The sequence below is a fragment of the Hydractinia symbiolongicarpus genome, chromosome 12 (genome assembly GCF_029227915.1).
Source record: "Hydractinia symbiolongicarpus strain clone_291-10 chromosome 12, HSymV2.1, whole genome shotgun sequence".
Lineage (NCBI taxonomy): Eukaryota > Metazoa > Cnidaria > Hydrozoa > Anthoathecata > Hydractiniidae > Hydractinia > Hydractinia symbiolongicarpus.
This window is the reverse complement of record NC_079886.1, coordinates 19,902,616-19,917,722: the sequence shown is the minus strand read 5'-3', so window position 1 is coordinate 19,917,722 and position 15,107 is coordinate 19,902,616. Positions and strand designations below refer to the sequence as shown.

Sequence of the window (15,107 nt, the reverse complement as noted above, 5' to 3'; positions counted from 1 at the left end):
AAAAGTACTTAAAAAACAAATGAAAACGTTGAGACCACACGAGCACAACTCAGGCCACCATTGTTACCGTGTTCTACGCGTATGGTTTTTAATTCGAATAAAGCAAATAAAAGAAAATTGAAAATGAGAAACGTACGTCATATTCACAAGTGCTTGAAAATCTCTAGATAGATTGGGACTTCTAAATGTACCTGCTGTCAAATGAAGATCATTTGAGAAAAAGTCCATAAAATTTCATTCATCTGGACCAAACTTTAAAGACTTCTTTCATTTTGTCTTATAGATAAAATAGCTTCGAAAGTGAGAAAAATGTCTTCAAAAAAGAAAAAACATGGAGACGCCACCGCGCGTGACATTAGGAGCGTTTGGGAATAAAGAATGACTCCAATATAAACTATTACGTTTGGTGAAAAGCTTTCGAGTACATCCTCGTCCCTAAGGTTTGTTGCCTATGCCAGGGCCACTAGCGCTTACTTGACGGCTAAACCCGCCTCGATGTCAAAAAGAAAAATTTTATTGTTCTACACTAACCACAACAATGTTAAAACAAACATTTTCCCACACATATCCCCGAGGAGATTATATTGAATCATGGAGGTAGAAATAGAGATTTCTACTTCCATGATTGAATAGAAAACAAGATCAGCAAAAGTTGCACAAACGATAGTCGTCGAAATTAAGAAGAGCGGCTTATTTTTTAGGGGCAAATTATGGCCCAAAACGGTATTCAGGTGACAAAAAATAACATTTTGATGTTATCATGGCCACGCAAATATGGAAATTTCACTAAAGGGCTGGCGACTTGCACAATTTTCAGATTTAGTTCAGGTGACTGTGCCCTACAAAGCAAGTTCACAGGTTTTTATTTTAATATAAGATAAGATGAAACTTTCGCGCAACACAACATTTTGGTTAAGGATTCTGGTGCAAGCAAGCAAGTACTCGGTATAAAATCCACAGAAATGACGTCATTCTTTTACCACAATGACGTCATTACAGTTCTTTAAAAATCTTTAAATTCCTTTTTTATAAAGGTAAGTACTAAGTTTGATAGGATGAGCATTGTTTTGGAGAAACGATTCTTTATGGTGTTTACCGTAAAAATAAAAAACTTGCCGCATATATGACGTCATTAAAACTACTTTTTGCATGTGTCAAACAATTTTGTTTTTGCCAAGAAATTAAAATATATTGTGGGAAGGGAAGAGTAGCTCATTGTTGATATATCTGAGTGACGTCATTTTAACTTACCCCTATAATGTCATCCAACCTTTTTGTTTGGTAATAGAGTTTGTATCATACAAAAACATTCTATAACTCTGTCACTCTTGCTTCTATCACCTATGGTAGTATCCTATCCATAACGAGGATTTTGTCACAAATGTTAAACAAAAAAAAGACATAAACAGAAAAGTATCACAAAGTTGAATATTTCTTTACAAGTATCGTCACCATTGATAAACAAAGTGTAATTCTCAGACCACAAAAAGCTGATGCAAGAATTACAAACTCGCAAAATAAAAAATTTCTAAATAAAATTTAAAAATTAAACGAATAAAAGTGTTGAAAACTTATATTACACGTTTTTTAATAAACATTGGTAGGCTAAAAAAACAAGAAGACATCTTTGTGAGAATTGATTGAAGTTTAGGACTAACGAAGTTCGTGTATAAGTATAGCTTATGCATAGCTCTTATTGAATGGCTCATGATGTAAAAAATATTTTGATCCCAATCTTCCTTAATTACTTCCATTTCTTCTTATGTGAACACCAAGCACGAAGTAAAGACCTCAAAAACGTTTCCTGGGGAAATTAAAAATTAAATAATTTTAAGAAAAATTTAAAAAAACACTTAAGAACACTAAAGAAATAAAAATATTAAGAAACAATCAGGCTCAAGTCAAATTTCATGTTTCTTTTAAATAAAGATGTGTATCTTTTTCCATACACAAACACATGCTATACTGTTACAGAAACTAGATTGAAACATTTTACAATCCGTGCTATTTGTTCAAGCTCGTATAAGTCTTGAAATGTTAATCGATGTGAAATAATAGTTCTATATCCTAAAATATTAAATTATACATTAACTAAAAAATTTAAAATACTAATCTTTTAAAAATAAAAATAAGACAAAATAAAATAATACTGCTTACCTACTATGGTAAATTTCAAGTAAAAACTACATATTTATGTCAAAAAACCTCGCACTGACTAAAATTTGCAATACAAAAACAACAACTTCAATTTATGATTTTATCTGCATTATATTTTTTCATCAATTTTCAGCAACTTGTTGATTTGCCATCATTCAGCTGTCAGTATTACCGTTCATAACGTTATGGCCGAAAATATGTATGATTATTGAGAAAAAAATATAATACAGTACACTGGCGTTAAATGGAACCTTTAAAGTTCGTCCTACTTAGCGAATGTCTCACACTTAACCAAATCTCTCCCTAACTAGGACTTTTTTAAAGGAAAAAACTTAAAATGTCCCACTTATTGAGACTTTTTATACTTCTCGCAATATCTTGTATTGTTTAGTAATTGTTTTAAGATTATTACTTCTTTTTTTGCCAACGTCTTCACACTCCATGACTTTTAGACAGTAACAAAAGTTTATTTTTAACTCCGGTCAGCAGTGCTTTTTTGTTTTTTCTTCATTCGATTTTTATCATTCGAATTTATTTATTTAGTTTAATTTATTTTTTTGCTGTTTTCTGGAAAGCTATTGCATTGATGTCTCACTTACGCGAAGTATGTTTTAATGCAATTGCTAACGAAGTCTAATAGATCGAGAAATTTGGTCCTAATTAGTAAAAGCTCAACTTATCCGGAGTCCCATTTAACGCTAAAGAGTACTGTATAGATAAAAACCGTAAAAAGTTTTTTTTTATACATTATTAATAATGGGCAGTGAAACTCATTTAAGCTGTCGAAAAATATCATCTAGTGCTCGGAATATCGAAAGTCAACTGTACTGCTCTTCCTTTTAAGTTTGAGTAAATAAACAGTAGGATTGGGTTCTCAAAATAAATCACTATGCGTGTTTTTAATGTTGTTTTTATATTTAAAAAGTAAACTTAAGCGAACTTTGTTTTATTAATTAAAAAACTCTGCAACACGCGACATAGCGAAGAAACACGCAACAAGGCGATGGTTTTAAATTTGTTGTGATATCTTCTTTAAAAATATGACATAAAAAACCTCCCCTTAAATCTAAATTTATGTTAAAAATGTATATTGTTAAAATCATTAATTAAAAATTTCTTTTTGCATATATTATAAAAGACAAGGCTTTTTTATAAAATATTTTTTTTGGTGATTTAATGTATACGTCACTTTTGTATCCTGGCGTTTTACTTTCACTCGACAGAATTATTCAGTAAGGAACCTTTGCTAACCTCTAACATTTGATTTGTGTACTTCGCATAACACTCTCGTTCTTTTTGTAGGTATTTTATCAGAACTTCTTGTTCCTTCGCTAACTTCTCAAGACGAGTGTTTTCCAGCTCTAGCTCTTTAACTCTTACTTCTAAATAGCTTGGATCTTTCTTCAAACATTTTTCGCAAGATTCAAATGATTTTGAAGACTCCTTCACTTTTCTAAAAGTCTCGCGAAAAGACGGTGCATTTGCATTGATGTTTTCGAACACTTCGCTATTGTCCTCATCAGATCCCATAGGTATAAATTCTGCGTTATCCATTTCGTCAACCAACCATGGGGGTAATGTATCCTCGCCATCGCTTTTGTGGTTATTCTCGACACCTGCGCTTTCTCCTTTACTCTCGTAGTTGTCCAATTCTTCGTTAAATTTAAAACTCCCAGAACTGCTAGCATCTTCTGCACTAATGGGTTTATGATCACCAATAACTTTTTTACCGGATTGTTCGCTGACACTTAACATTTTAGTGTGTATTACTTTGGAGCTAAGCATTTGTTCTGCCAGGATGATGGTGGCCCAATGACGACTTGATAAACTAGCAACTTTATGCAACGACCCAAAAATAGGTTTAGGTGAACAACTGTAACTACGGCCCTTTAACTGAATACCCAACCTTCCATTATCACTTAATCCCCATGAAAATAGCTGGTTATCTTTCGTAGCAGCCACTGTAAATCCATCACCGCAGGAGCACAGCATAACAATTTTGCCATTTAGGTCTCCTCGTACTAAACATGGGTTATCCCTTGGTTTGTTATCTCTAACACCAAGCTGACCGTATTTATTGCTACCAAACGTCAACAAACGACCAAACTCATCAATAGCTGCCGAGTGTGATTTTCCGGATGAGATTGAGACAAGCTTGTAACTTCTTAGTGCTCTCACAGGTGTTGGAGTATGTGTGAAATGAATGATGTTATCCTCTGTTAACGCTTTGCGCTTAAATTGCACAGTCTGGTTTAGAGCCATTTTGTTATGTTCGTTGTTACCAAAGGCCAGCAAGTGACCGTTAATGGTGAGCAAGAATGTGTTATCGCGTCCGCATGTTATGGCTACAATAGCAGAATATCCCACTGGCAAATTAACTAGTTGAGGGGAAGAAAAATCCTCTTCGTTTCCCAAACCAAGTCTTCCATATTCTCCACACCCCCAAGTGTATATTTTTTTCTCCTTGGTTAACGCAACAACGTGACTATCTCCACAAGCAATGTTATGGATTGGGATATTATCTAACGAATCAATTCGCACTGGAGTTAGAGCATCGTCGTTAGTGTCTCCCACTCCCAAACAACCGTAATAATTTGATCCACAAGTATATACCTCGCCACTCAATGTTAATATCACAGTGAAGTCTTCACCGCAAGCAACCTGGCTAACTGCAATTCCGTCAAAATACGAAACCTTCTTTGGTGCGCGATACATCGCTGTGTTACCATGACCTAACTGTCCCACTATTTCGGTGCCTCCTTGAATATTCGCCCAAGTATACAATTCTTTTTCGATTGTAACAACAGCAAAATGTGAAAAACCTGCAGAAACTTGCATACCGCATCTCCCTTCACTAAAACGTTCTATCTTTTGAGGAACAGCTTTTCCACCACCCCAATAAAAAACGTCACTGGTTAATGTTGACACTGTCGGACTTAAAAAAGTGGACTGTTGAGTTATGGATCGCTGTGACGATATTCTTCTTAGAGGAGCGGCTATTTTAGTTTGATTTAACACAAATTCTTTCGCTTTTTTGAAAACATCTAATGCCATAAGTTGTTTTGCAAATGGTCGCTCCGATGCCTCTTTTTTTAACGTTTCCGTCACAAGAGTTCTAATCTCGCTAGAGTATTTATCACTAATATCACCAGGATCTTTCTCAAGTATGGATACTAGCAGTTTTAAGTGGTTACTCGCTTGAAATGCTTTATTCAATGTCAGCAATTCAAATAAGACACAACCACATGCCCAAATATCACTCTTTTGATTATAGGATTCCCCTTTGACAAGTTCAGGGCTCATGTAATAGGGAGTACCAACACATGTTTCAGCATTTCCATAGGTTTCTTCTAAAACTTTGGAAATGCCAAAATCTCCTAACTTAATGATTTTTGATTTTGTCAAAAAAATATTCAAAGTTTTTATATCCCTGTGTAGTATGCCAAATGCATGAATGTAATCAACAGCAGATATAAGCTGATAAAAATACTGCAAAACTTCAATTTCTTCAAAAGATTTGCCATCTTGTGCAACAATTTTATGATATAAAGACCCATCATTAGCATATTCCATTTCAATAAATAAGGAGGAGCCATCAAAAAAGTCATTAAAATAAGCAACAATGTTAACATGTTGTAACTGGGATAGAATTTCCACTTCGTTTAAAGCACCATTACGTTCATTTTCTGTTGCTCTTACTAAGTTGATTTCTTTCCAAACTACCAATTCATTTGTTGTTGTTTTCCTGTAAAGTACAGCCTCTCCGAATGCTCCTCGGCCAAGCACCTTTACTCTGGTATACGAAGAGTCTTCTTGGTCGTCTACTGAGGCAAAAGAATCACCAAAAGATATATCTAATGGTATATTACCTATGTCATCTTCTGTGTGCTCAATGCTGTAAAATTCCATCTAAAACAAACGTATAGTAACAGTGTTTATAGCAGCTACATATATTTCATCTTTATTTGTTTACTTGTCAGTTTATTCCTTTTCTGACATTTATAAGCCTGGCTCAAGCAGCTTTGTGACAAACAAAAAGATGCTATAGATTGTACTTCTTCAGCAGATTTTTAACTAAAGATTATTAATGCTTCAAACTTTGTTAAAAAGATTGTCCACTGTAGATATATATACCTGTTCATTCATGTATTTATTTAAACTCCTAAAGATACCCACTCCGTAGATATAAAAACTGTGTGATAAGCTAAAACACTTATTCTAAGGTAGACAATGTTTTCTGTTTTTAATTTTGTTTCCAAATAGGCGTAGTATAGGCATATTCTAAACCTAAAAATAGTGGCATCGAATATCTAATTTAGCAAGTAAAATATATTTTAAAAAACCTACTCTACAAACCAGTATCTGGAATTAATACAAGCTCCCAGGTAAGTCTTCGCCAATTTAAATGTATTTTCCAATAACTTTAGCGAAGATCTAGCTAAATTTCACATCACAGCCTGAGCACCTGCTTACAAAAGTTGAAATATTGACATCCACTTCAATCATTGTTTTGATTTTATGTCTGCCATTATAATGTTTACACATCTCTCTAAATGTCATATTGTAAGGCCGTAAATATGTAAATGCCATATTTTAAAGTAACATGGTAATCCAAAGTCCATTTTAAGAGTCTACCGTCGTGAGGGTCTGACACGCGACGGATCCCTCTATGAGTAATTATAGCTCATTGCTTAGATGGTGGCTAAACTCCTCCAGATATTTTCGTTATTCGTCAGGTTATCTAGGTATAGCTTAAAATTTTATGTATAAAATTGATTGAGGCTCTCCAGCAGTCAGTATCTGACTATACTCTCCCCTAATAAGCACCCAAGTTTAGTATTTTTCCTTTATATCAACTAAGCAATTTTTCTTTTAGCTATCTAGCAATATCAACGCTTTCTTAATTTGCCAATTGTGTTTTATCATATAGCTATAGCCAGTCAGGGAAATCCTCTTAATTAAGCTGTATAGCTTAATTTGGAAATCTCCTAATTAAGCTGTATCACAGCTTAATTAGGTGACATACATCTAAATTAGGAAGTAGAAAAAGTTTTTCCCCGATTTCTCGAAAAATGTAAATTTTAGCAGAATCAGCACTGCAGCTCTTTCATCGTCAGTTTGACCACTATATTATAAAAGAAGAACGGTATTTCCAGCACTCCGGGTTCAAAAGATATGGACTATAAACAATGGTTCATTGTTAGCGATAGTCTATTTAGGCTGTACTGCATTCTAGTTAGGATGTCACGTCACATGATACATCCTATTTAAACGGATATTTTTAAAACTTCAAATTTAGCGGATCTCCAGGGTGCTACGAAAAAACTAATGTATTGGAGATATTTATATGCACGTAAATATTGGATTTGTTCAGTTAGATAGATGCTAAAATTCAGTTAAATGTGTGTTTTAGACGATCAAAGTTTTGTACATCTTAACTAAGCTGTAAAATGCCTAATTAGACTGTATCATACTTCATAATTAAGCTGACATCTAGAATAAACTGTACAGCTTAGTTAAGAGGATTTCCCTGACTGATAGCTAGCTGGCGTGCTGCAGTTTATAATGTGTTGCAGTGTGACGTAATGTTTTAATTTTGCACCTAGAAAAATGGACATGTGTACGCATGTGCTCATGCAAAAAAGATAAAGAATATTGAGTTTAAAGAAAGAACTGACGCTAAAATTGCTAAAGTCTGCTCTTAAAATGACAGGATAATAGTTGAGAGGAACAATTCCAATTCCTTTAAAACTTATATTGCTAAAAATCTATAAATTAGTATAAAGAGTCAATTTGGCTATGTGGAACTTCTTTTCTTGTCTGTTAGGATGCATGCGCATATATACGTAATTTTGCATTGAGAACAATGGGCATGCGCACGCGAGTGCCAGCAAAAAATACAAACAACAGACTGCGTTGATCAAAGATATTAAGTGTAAAAAAAACTGACTCTAAAATTGGTAAAGTCTTCTCTTAAAAAGACAGGATAAGAGTTGCAAAAAAAACAATTCCAATTCCTTTTAAACCTTAAAGGTTCAATTTAACTTTGTGGTCCTTCTTTTCTTGTCTGTCAAGGTGCGCACACATATACAAAACTTTGTGAACATTCGCAAGACATCTATAGTCAGCTACAGTACTTAAATCAGGACACCTAACATTGTGAGCGCGTCTCATGCGCCACACGAATGATCCACGATCCAATTTTGACCATCGCGATAGAATTTGTTAACAAAGAACTTCGCTATAGTCGCGATGTATAAAAAATAATGATGCTATTGCGATTGTCACCATTAATTGTAACTGTCATGATGGATCATGAATGACATTAAAAATATTAAATATTAGATGCGTATAATCTTGTGTCTTTGTTGTTGTTGTTTACACATTTAAAAATTCTTGTACATCCTGTAATATATTTTTATTGGAAATTTAATTTTAGAAAGTTGGAGACTATAACGTAATTATAGTTGTTTTACAGGCGAAGTCAATAGTAGCTTGTTACGAGGGTGTTACGACAAGCATATTGTTCTAGGTATTTTCGCATAAACTCACAGTTTATATTTTAAGTTGTGAAGAAAAAATAATAATTTACACAGCAAGAGTTTTTCTTCTGTTGTTTTGGAAGTACAGCAAGAATTATTCTGGTGCTGTGTTGAAAGTTATACAGCAAGAATTATTCTTGTGCTTTTTTTGAAAGTTATATAGAATACACTTGTGTTGATTTTAAAGTTACACAGCAAGTTATACTTGAAAATTAATAATGAAAGAGGGTGTTACGACAAATGTATTCTATACCTTGTTTTTATTATTTTTGCTAAATAGTATCGACTAAAACTCTTGCAGTAATAGATTTTAGCAAGCGTAATTTTAACATATATATTTATATATCATTACGAAGGAGGGTGTTACAACAATAATATCTTTTTTCACAAGATGGGATATAAAATATTTGTTTGTTTTTCTTTTCTTTTTTTCGTTTAAACTTTTTTGCTTGATATTTTTCTCTTTGTGAGAATTATAGTTGGTCGTGCCTGTGGAACAACTAATTAAGTTGGAGTCGTCTAAACAAGAAAGAAGCTTATGACGACGGAAATATTTTTAATTTAAAAAAACAACAAAATATAACTTATTATTCTCTCATGACATTAATTGTTATTATGTTTAAAGATGTATCATTGTGAATGTGGATTGCAAAAATCATGATGCCTCGTAAAAGTACACCCTACAATGCTAAAAGTTCACAGTGCTAAATATTTTTACTATTGCGACAGGTCTAAGATGTTAGGTGTCCTGATTCCAGTACTGTAGTAGCTATAATTAGAAAAAGTTTGCCAATTACAAAATATCCTGTGCTAAAAATCCTAACTTTTTTACCTAGACTGTTTTTAAAAACAAAAGCATACTTTTTATGAAGAAATGACAATTGGAATCAACTGCAGTGAAACATTTTTACTGCAGTTAAATATTATGGTGAAACTTTTATAAAATTTAAAAACTTTAAGTTTTAATAAGATCTGTTCTAAATAAAATACAATTATGCCACTCATTTTCCTCAACAGTTCTTTGTTTTCTTTTTTCAAAATTTAATAATGTTAACCCGGATCCAAGAATAGTCAGCCTTAATTTGGATTCTCAGGCCTTACATGTTGCTTAAGAAGTGTTGCTTTGGGATTTTTAAAAGTATATATTATTGCCCCTAAACTAATTTGTGCTTATGTTAAAATCATATTTATATATATAATCAATTTAAACATAAAGAATGATTTCAAAATATTATATCTCACTTACACTTCGCATGGGAAACTTACAGGTTGTGGTAAGGCTGAATATATAGTTTCTACAAAATACAAAGGGTGGGTAAGTGAGTGATCTAATAGTAAGGGCCTTTTTGTATGCAGCATATATTTAATTATATATTGTTTAAAAACTGTAGCAGTAGCTGGCACTTGATAAGAGTCTGTTTGATTCTCACCTACAGTAAGATTACAAAAATTTGATTCCTTTTCCGCAAGTTCCTCTTTAGCATATCCCTTTTCTGTTTGTGTGTTAAAAATGTATACCCACTTTTTAGAAAACTAAACACAGATCACATCCCACTCGCCTTTAGATATATGTTAGTGGTGCCCAAAGTGGTTTTGCTTTAATATGAAAAATATTATCATTTCTTTTTCAGAAAGATGTCTAACCATGTGGATCGAACTAAAGATGTGTTAAGAGAAAAGGTATATATTTTTTATTTATATATAATAGAAGTTGTATATGCTTTATTGCCATATTTATATTTATGATACGAATACAATTGTATATTATATCCTCAAATTAATAGTTTTTGAAAAATGTCTTTCACAATTTTAATGGTTCCTTAGAAAACAACTTTTAAAAATTATTTTAAATTTACCCCTAAAATTAATTTTTTTACAAACAATTTTTTTTCTGCGAACAATTTCTAAATAATCTTATATATCTTAACAGTTTCCTGTTGTGGTAATCCCATTAAGTATGTACACTACATAGGTTTTTTCTACAGCCACAATCACAGATGTACAAGCGATATCTCCTACAATCAAATGGCTAAATCTTACTGTTGATAATGCAAATTTAACATTTCGGCCAGGTCAGTGGTAAGTTATATTTTCCAACGTCAATACTTTTTCGGCCATTATGAATTATATCCCTAATATTTCTTCAAGAAGAATTGTAAATACTTGTACCTTATTGTTAATAATAAGAAAAAAACGTAACTTCATACAGTATCAGCAAACAGTTCGTTGAAACTTTTTCAAAACTGCTAAAGTTATTTATTGTGAAGAAAAAATGGATTTTTTTATTATTATTATTTCAAGCAACAATTTGATCATACAATGTTTTAACCCTGGCAATAAATTTTGATTTTTGATATGTAGCACTAACACATATTTCTACTAATTTGGACTGCTTCTGTAGGAAAATATACATTGTCTTGTCACATGATAATGAGATTGTATTAAAACTCTTCTGATTACAGGCTGGATTTACATATTCCAAATTTACCAGTTGTTGGTGGCTATTCAATGTGCTCTACACCGGCTCTTTTAAAAAAAGAAAAACAACTTCATTTGGCAGTCAAGTATAGTGACCACCCTCCAGCTGTATGGGTGCACACAAAGGTACTGTCAATTTACACAGAGTGTCTTTTCAGACCTCGAATACCCTGCAACTCGACTATGTGACCTTAGAATATCCATCAATCTCTAGGGAGGAAACTTGAAATATGAATACTTCCAAAAACATTTATCTTTATTTACGAAACATTGCTTGTAGTAGGATGTTGTGTTCACACATTAAAAAAAAATCTCCATTTGATTTAAATGTTCTGACACTATTTTTATGTATTATATTAAATTACTTTATTTCTCATACCTATTGTTATTTTTCTTCTGTCTATGTAATTCTAAACCTTAAAATGGAGCAAATTTATGGTCGAAAATCATGGTAAAAAAATTGACAGACAACTTGCTATAGTAGGTCCTTTAATAGAGATAGAATTACCCACCTATTTCTTATAATTATGTAATTGCAGGCAGCATTTGTAATTTTAGTTTTAGATACATCTTGATTGTGATAGATAGGATGATTTTGATTGAAAAAATTTCATCTTTTCAGTGTACGAAAGGAGACAAAGTATCCATTCAAATTGGTGGAGAGTTTTTATATAACGTTGCTGCAGAGGGTTTAAAACAAGATACGTTGCTTATTGGTGCCGGTGTTGGTATTAATCCTTTGTATTCAGTATTTAAACATATTTCTGAAGTCCACGAATGCAACAAGGATGTGAAAAAATGTTTTGGGCAGACAACAATGTTGTATACTGCAACAAGTTTAAAAGAATTGATATTTAAGGTTTGTAGGAAGTCTTTAGTTCGTTTTTCTGTTTGTTTGTTTTTTCTTATGTTGCTCTTTCATTTGTTTGTTTGTTCTCGTGTTTCTGTTTGATACATTTCCATTCTATTTTCAATACTAATGGTAAAATATACGACCAAGCCTGTAATATGGAAGCAATAACCACATCATACAAAACCAGTCTGCTACGGTACAAAATAATTTTTTTGCTGATAGACCTTTTCCTATTTTTTATTTTTTTTAACTTTTGATTTGTAATATGTTTTGTTATCTTGGAACTAAATTAGCAATCGTGAAAATTGCTATCACGTTTTAGCTTTAGAAAGTTCTGTTTTAAGCCTGTTACCCAATAAGTTCGTCACCTAAAAATTTAGATTCGCCGCTGATTTGATTTTTATTATTCGTCCCTATTGTGTTTGCATTTGTGAACATTATTTTGGAAAATTAGTGATATAGTATTGTAAGAAGAGAAAAACACGAATGATCATCGAGAAGAAAACAACTGCTTGCTTTATTTTACTTTATCCATAAGCGAAGAAGGCAAAAACGTTTAAAATCTAAGGCGCAAGATTTGGGTAAAAGAGATTTTAAAGAAAAAAAAGTGAAGTGCATTTACGGTGACAATTAAAAACTTGAGACAAATTCATGACATAGAAAACCTTTTTAGGTGCATAATTATTAATTATTTTACGTTAGACATTTTCAAATTTCTGGAAAAACCTTTATCTATTGTGTTTTGATATGTAGGTACCTTTGCATGTCACCAAAACGCATTCCTATCATCCTTGTCATTATACTCCTTATTGGTTTTGGAAAAAATCTATCACGCGTGGCTTTCTTCAGTGTCTTTTTCTTTTTGCCAAAACCCTTCTTCATATTCCCAAACCGTCGCTTTGCCTCTAGTAAAAGAAAAATAGTGGTATTAGTAATTCGCATCTGACATAAATATTCACATAAGTAAAATGGAAATTGCTTACCCTTCTTTCAAAGATTGATCTATTAATGCATTATTAATGCAGTCTTTTTCTTCGTGGCCTGCATCAGCTTTATCATGGATACATTTAAATTTTTGAACCCTTTGGGCTAGTTTTTGATCATCTCATATTTACTGTTCTCAGCATGTTGCTTCTTTTTCACTGTGCAGTTTTTCGAAATCCAAACATTGATAAAAATTGTTTCGAATGCGCACGTGTATTTAAAAGGAAAATAAAAAGATCTTTTGTTTGATTTAAAGTCATAGATATATTTCTATTTTGTTAAAAGTCGGTACTTTTTTTATCTTAAACATATGACCATGAGGTCAAAAAATAGGCGATGTTTTTTTTAAAAAAAATATTAAAACATCTTGATATTGAAAATAAACTCATCGCCTTTAAAAATAATCGACAAACTTTTGCGCGACGAATCTTTGCGTTCCCACTTATCAAAATAGGCGACGAACTTATTTTACGCAAGTGGAAACTACGCTTTGGTGACACCATTGAGAAGAGTTTTATCTATTATGAGGATAGGCATCAAGCAAAGATCAAATATAGTTTAAATTAATAAACCGTTGTAGCCGGATATATTTGTAACTGTATGATAGCTGCAATGCTTTGAATACTGTCCCGAAGAAAAAAACTGAAAAACAAGCAAACAGGCTTAAATAAAAGCCCTATCAGGTAGCCACGCCTCCTCTGAAAATAGAATTTTTTAACAACTTTTTCTTTAAATCTCCACAATTTTAGTTCTAAAACCTGTCACTTGCTTTTATTTTCAAAATACAAAGAAATGCTACATTTGTACAGCAATATTTTGTTCTTCACCCATGGTATCGCTTTTAAAAGCACCTCAAGTTTTTTTTGAGAAATATTTAAGAATTTCCCTAAATCTCCTCAGTTTTTTATGAAAATACTATCATTACAAATAAATGTTATCAAGAGTTCTCAAATATCCTCAAAAACCTGCGAGAAGGTATATATGTGCCATTAAAGGTGCTTTCCTTTCCGATCTTTTCCTTTCCGATCCTTTCTTATCAAGGCAAGTATGTGACATGAAATTATTGTGTTACTTATTTTAGTTTGATTATTGTTCTAGGATGACATGGATTTAATTACGTCAAGCCACGATAAAATGACGTCATTCTACTTTGTTACAAGGGAAACAGGCTTGAATAACAAAAACATAATCGGTAAGACCGTATTTTTATGCGTTATATAGAAGATGGTGTTTTCTGCCTGTTAAAAATATCATGTCCTCACCATTCGAAATATTACAATATTTCGTGTTTCGAAAAGGGAATTTTTAAGCATTATTTCAAGCAAAACTTTCTCAGTTACAGAAGAAGACGTCATTTTTCATGTTTGTTTCGAAAGTTTAGGGGATTTCTGGTTCATTAATGTTTACATTTAGCATGTTTTCCAGCATTTTCTTAAAAAACTTAGCAGTAAAATTTAATTGCCAATATTTTGTGGTGATACGTAAAAGTTACCTTTCTTAAATAGTTATAATACATTGTCTTGTAACTCGTGCTAATGTGCCTCCATGCTTTAGTTGCAATAATACAAAAAAGTTGAGGAAAGTCACCTTAAAAAAACAGCCGAAAATAGAAAGAAATCCTAAAATAGCTTGAAAGTGTAAGATTTGACAAACGCCCGGTCAAGCGTATCGTAAACCTTTAAATGACTTGACTATGCATTCCACACAAAAATACAAGTTGAAAATTTTCATCTGTTGCTGCGTTCATCAGTCTTTTTGTTATATATATTTTCATTCCAAATCATTGGAATTATTCGATTGAAAAATTTATTTAATTTTTAGAAAGGCGAATTACTGAAGAGGACTTAAGTGATGCTGTAAAATCCACGACTTCTGATATACCGAATCTTATTGCATATTTGTGTGGTCCGGAACCAATGATGTTAAGTATGAAAGGAGCTTTAGTAAAGCTTGGCTTACACGAAGACAATATACGCTATGAGTCATGGTGGTAGTTTTGTATTTACAGAATTACCGACTAGTGAAATTAACATAGCATAGCTCTTTTAACTCAAGTAGTTCTGAATTGTTTTTTATTTGATGGACTTCATGTA

The 15,107-nt window shown here is 32.4% G+C and overlaps 2 protein-coding genes across 5 annotated transcripts; one reads left to right on the top strand and one right to left on the bottom strand.

Annotated features, from left to right (window-relative positions):
- Positions 1 to 1,408: 1,408 nt before the first annotated feature.
- Positions 1,409 to 6,901, bottom strand: LOC130622619 (serine/threonine-protein kinase Nek9-like). 3 transcript variants are annotated; one of them, XM_057438101.1, is made up of 2 exons: positions 6,505 to 6,901; positions 1,409 to 6,066 (listed from the first exon to the last, which is right to left on the bottom strand). In XM_057438101.1, exon 2 carries the CDS (start codon positions 6,064 to 6,066, stop codon positions 3,370 to 3,372), a length of 2,697 nt encoding a protein of 898 aa, XP_057294084.1. In that variant the 5' UTR covers positions 6,505 to 6,901; the 3' UTR covers positions 1,409 to 3,369. The 3 variants fall into 3 exon arrangements, with proteins under 3 accessions (XP_057294084.1, XP_057294085.1, XP_057294083.1); XM_057438102.1 differs by having other exon boundaries at positions 6,514 to 6,901; XM_057438100.1 differs by lacking the exon at positions 6,505 to 6,901 and adding an exon at positions 6,292 to 6,492.
- Positions 6,762 to 15,063, top strand: LOC130622623 (oxidoreductase NAD-binding domain-containing protein 1-like). 2 transcript variants are annotated; one of them, XM_057438105.1, is made up of 7 exons: positions 6,762 to 6,902; positions 10,331 to 10,379; positions 10,672 to 10,778; positions 11,162 to 11,303; positions 11,800 to 12,036; positions 14,113 to 14,206; positions 14,836 to 15,063. In XM_057438105.1, the coding sequence occupies exons 1-7, from the start codon at positions 6,853 to 6,855 to the stop codon at positions 15,006 to 15,008; spliced, it is 852 nt and encodes a 283-aa protein (XP_057294088.1). In that variant the 5' UTR covers positions 6,762 to 6,852; the 3' UTR covers positions 15,009 to 15,063. The 2 variants fall into 2 exon arrangements, with proteins under 2 accessions (XP_057294088.1, XP_057294089.1); XM_057438106.1 differs by lacking the exon at positions 6,762 to 6,902 and adding an exon at positions 9,738 to 9,973.
- The last annotated feature ends 44 nt before the right edge of the window (positions 15,064 to 15,107 follow it).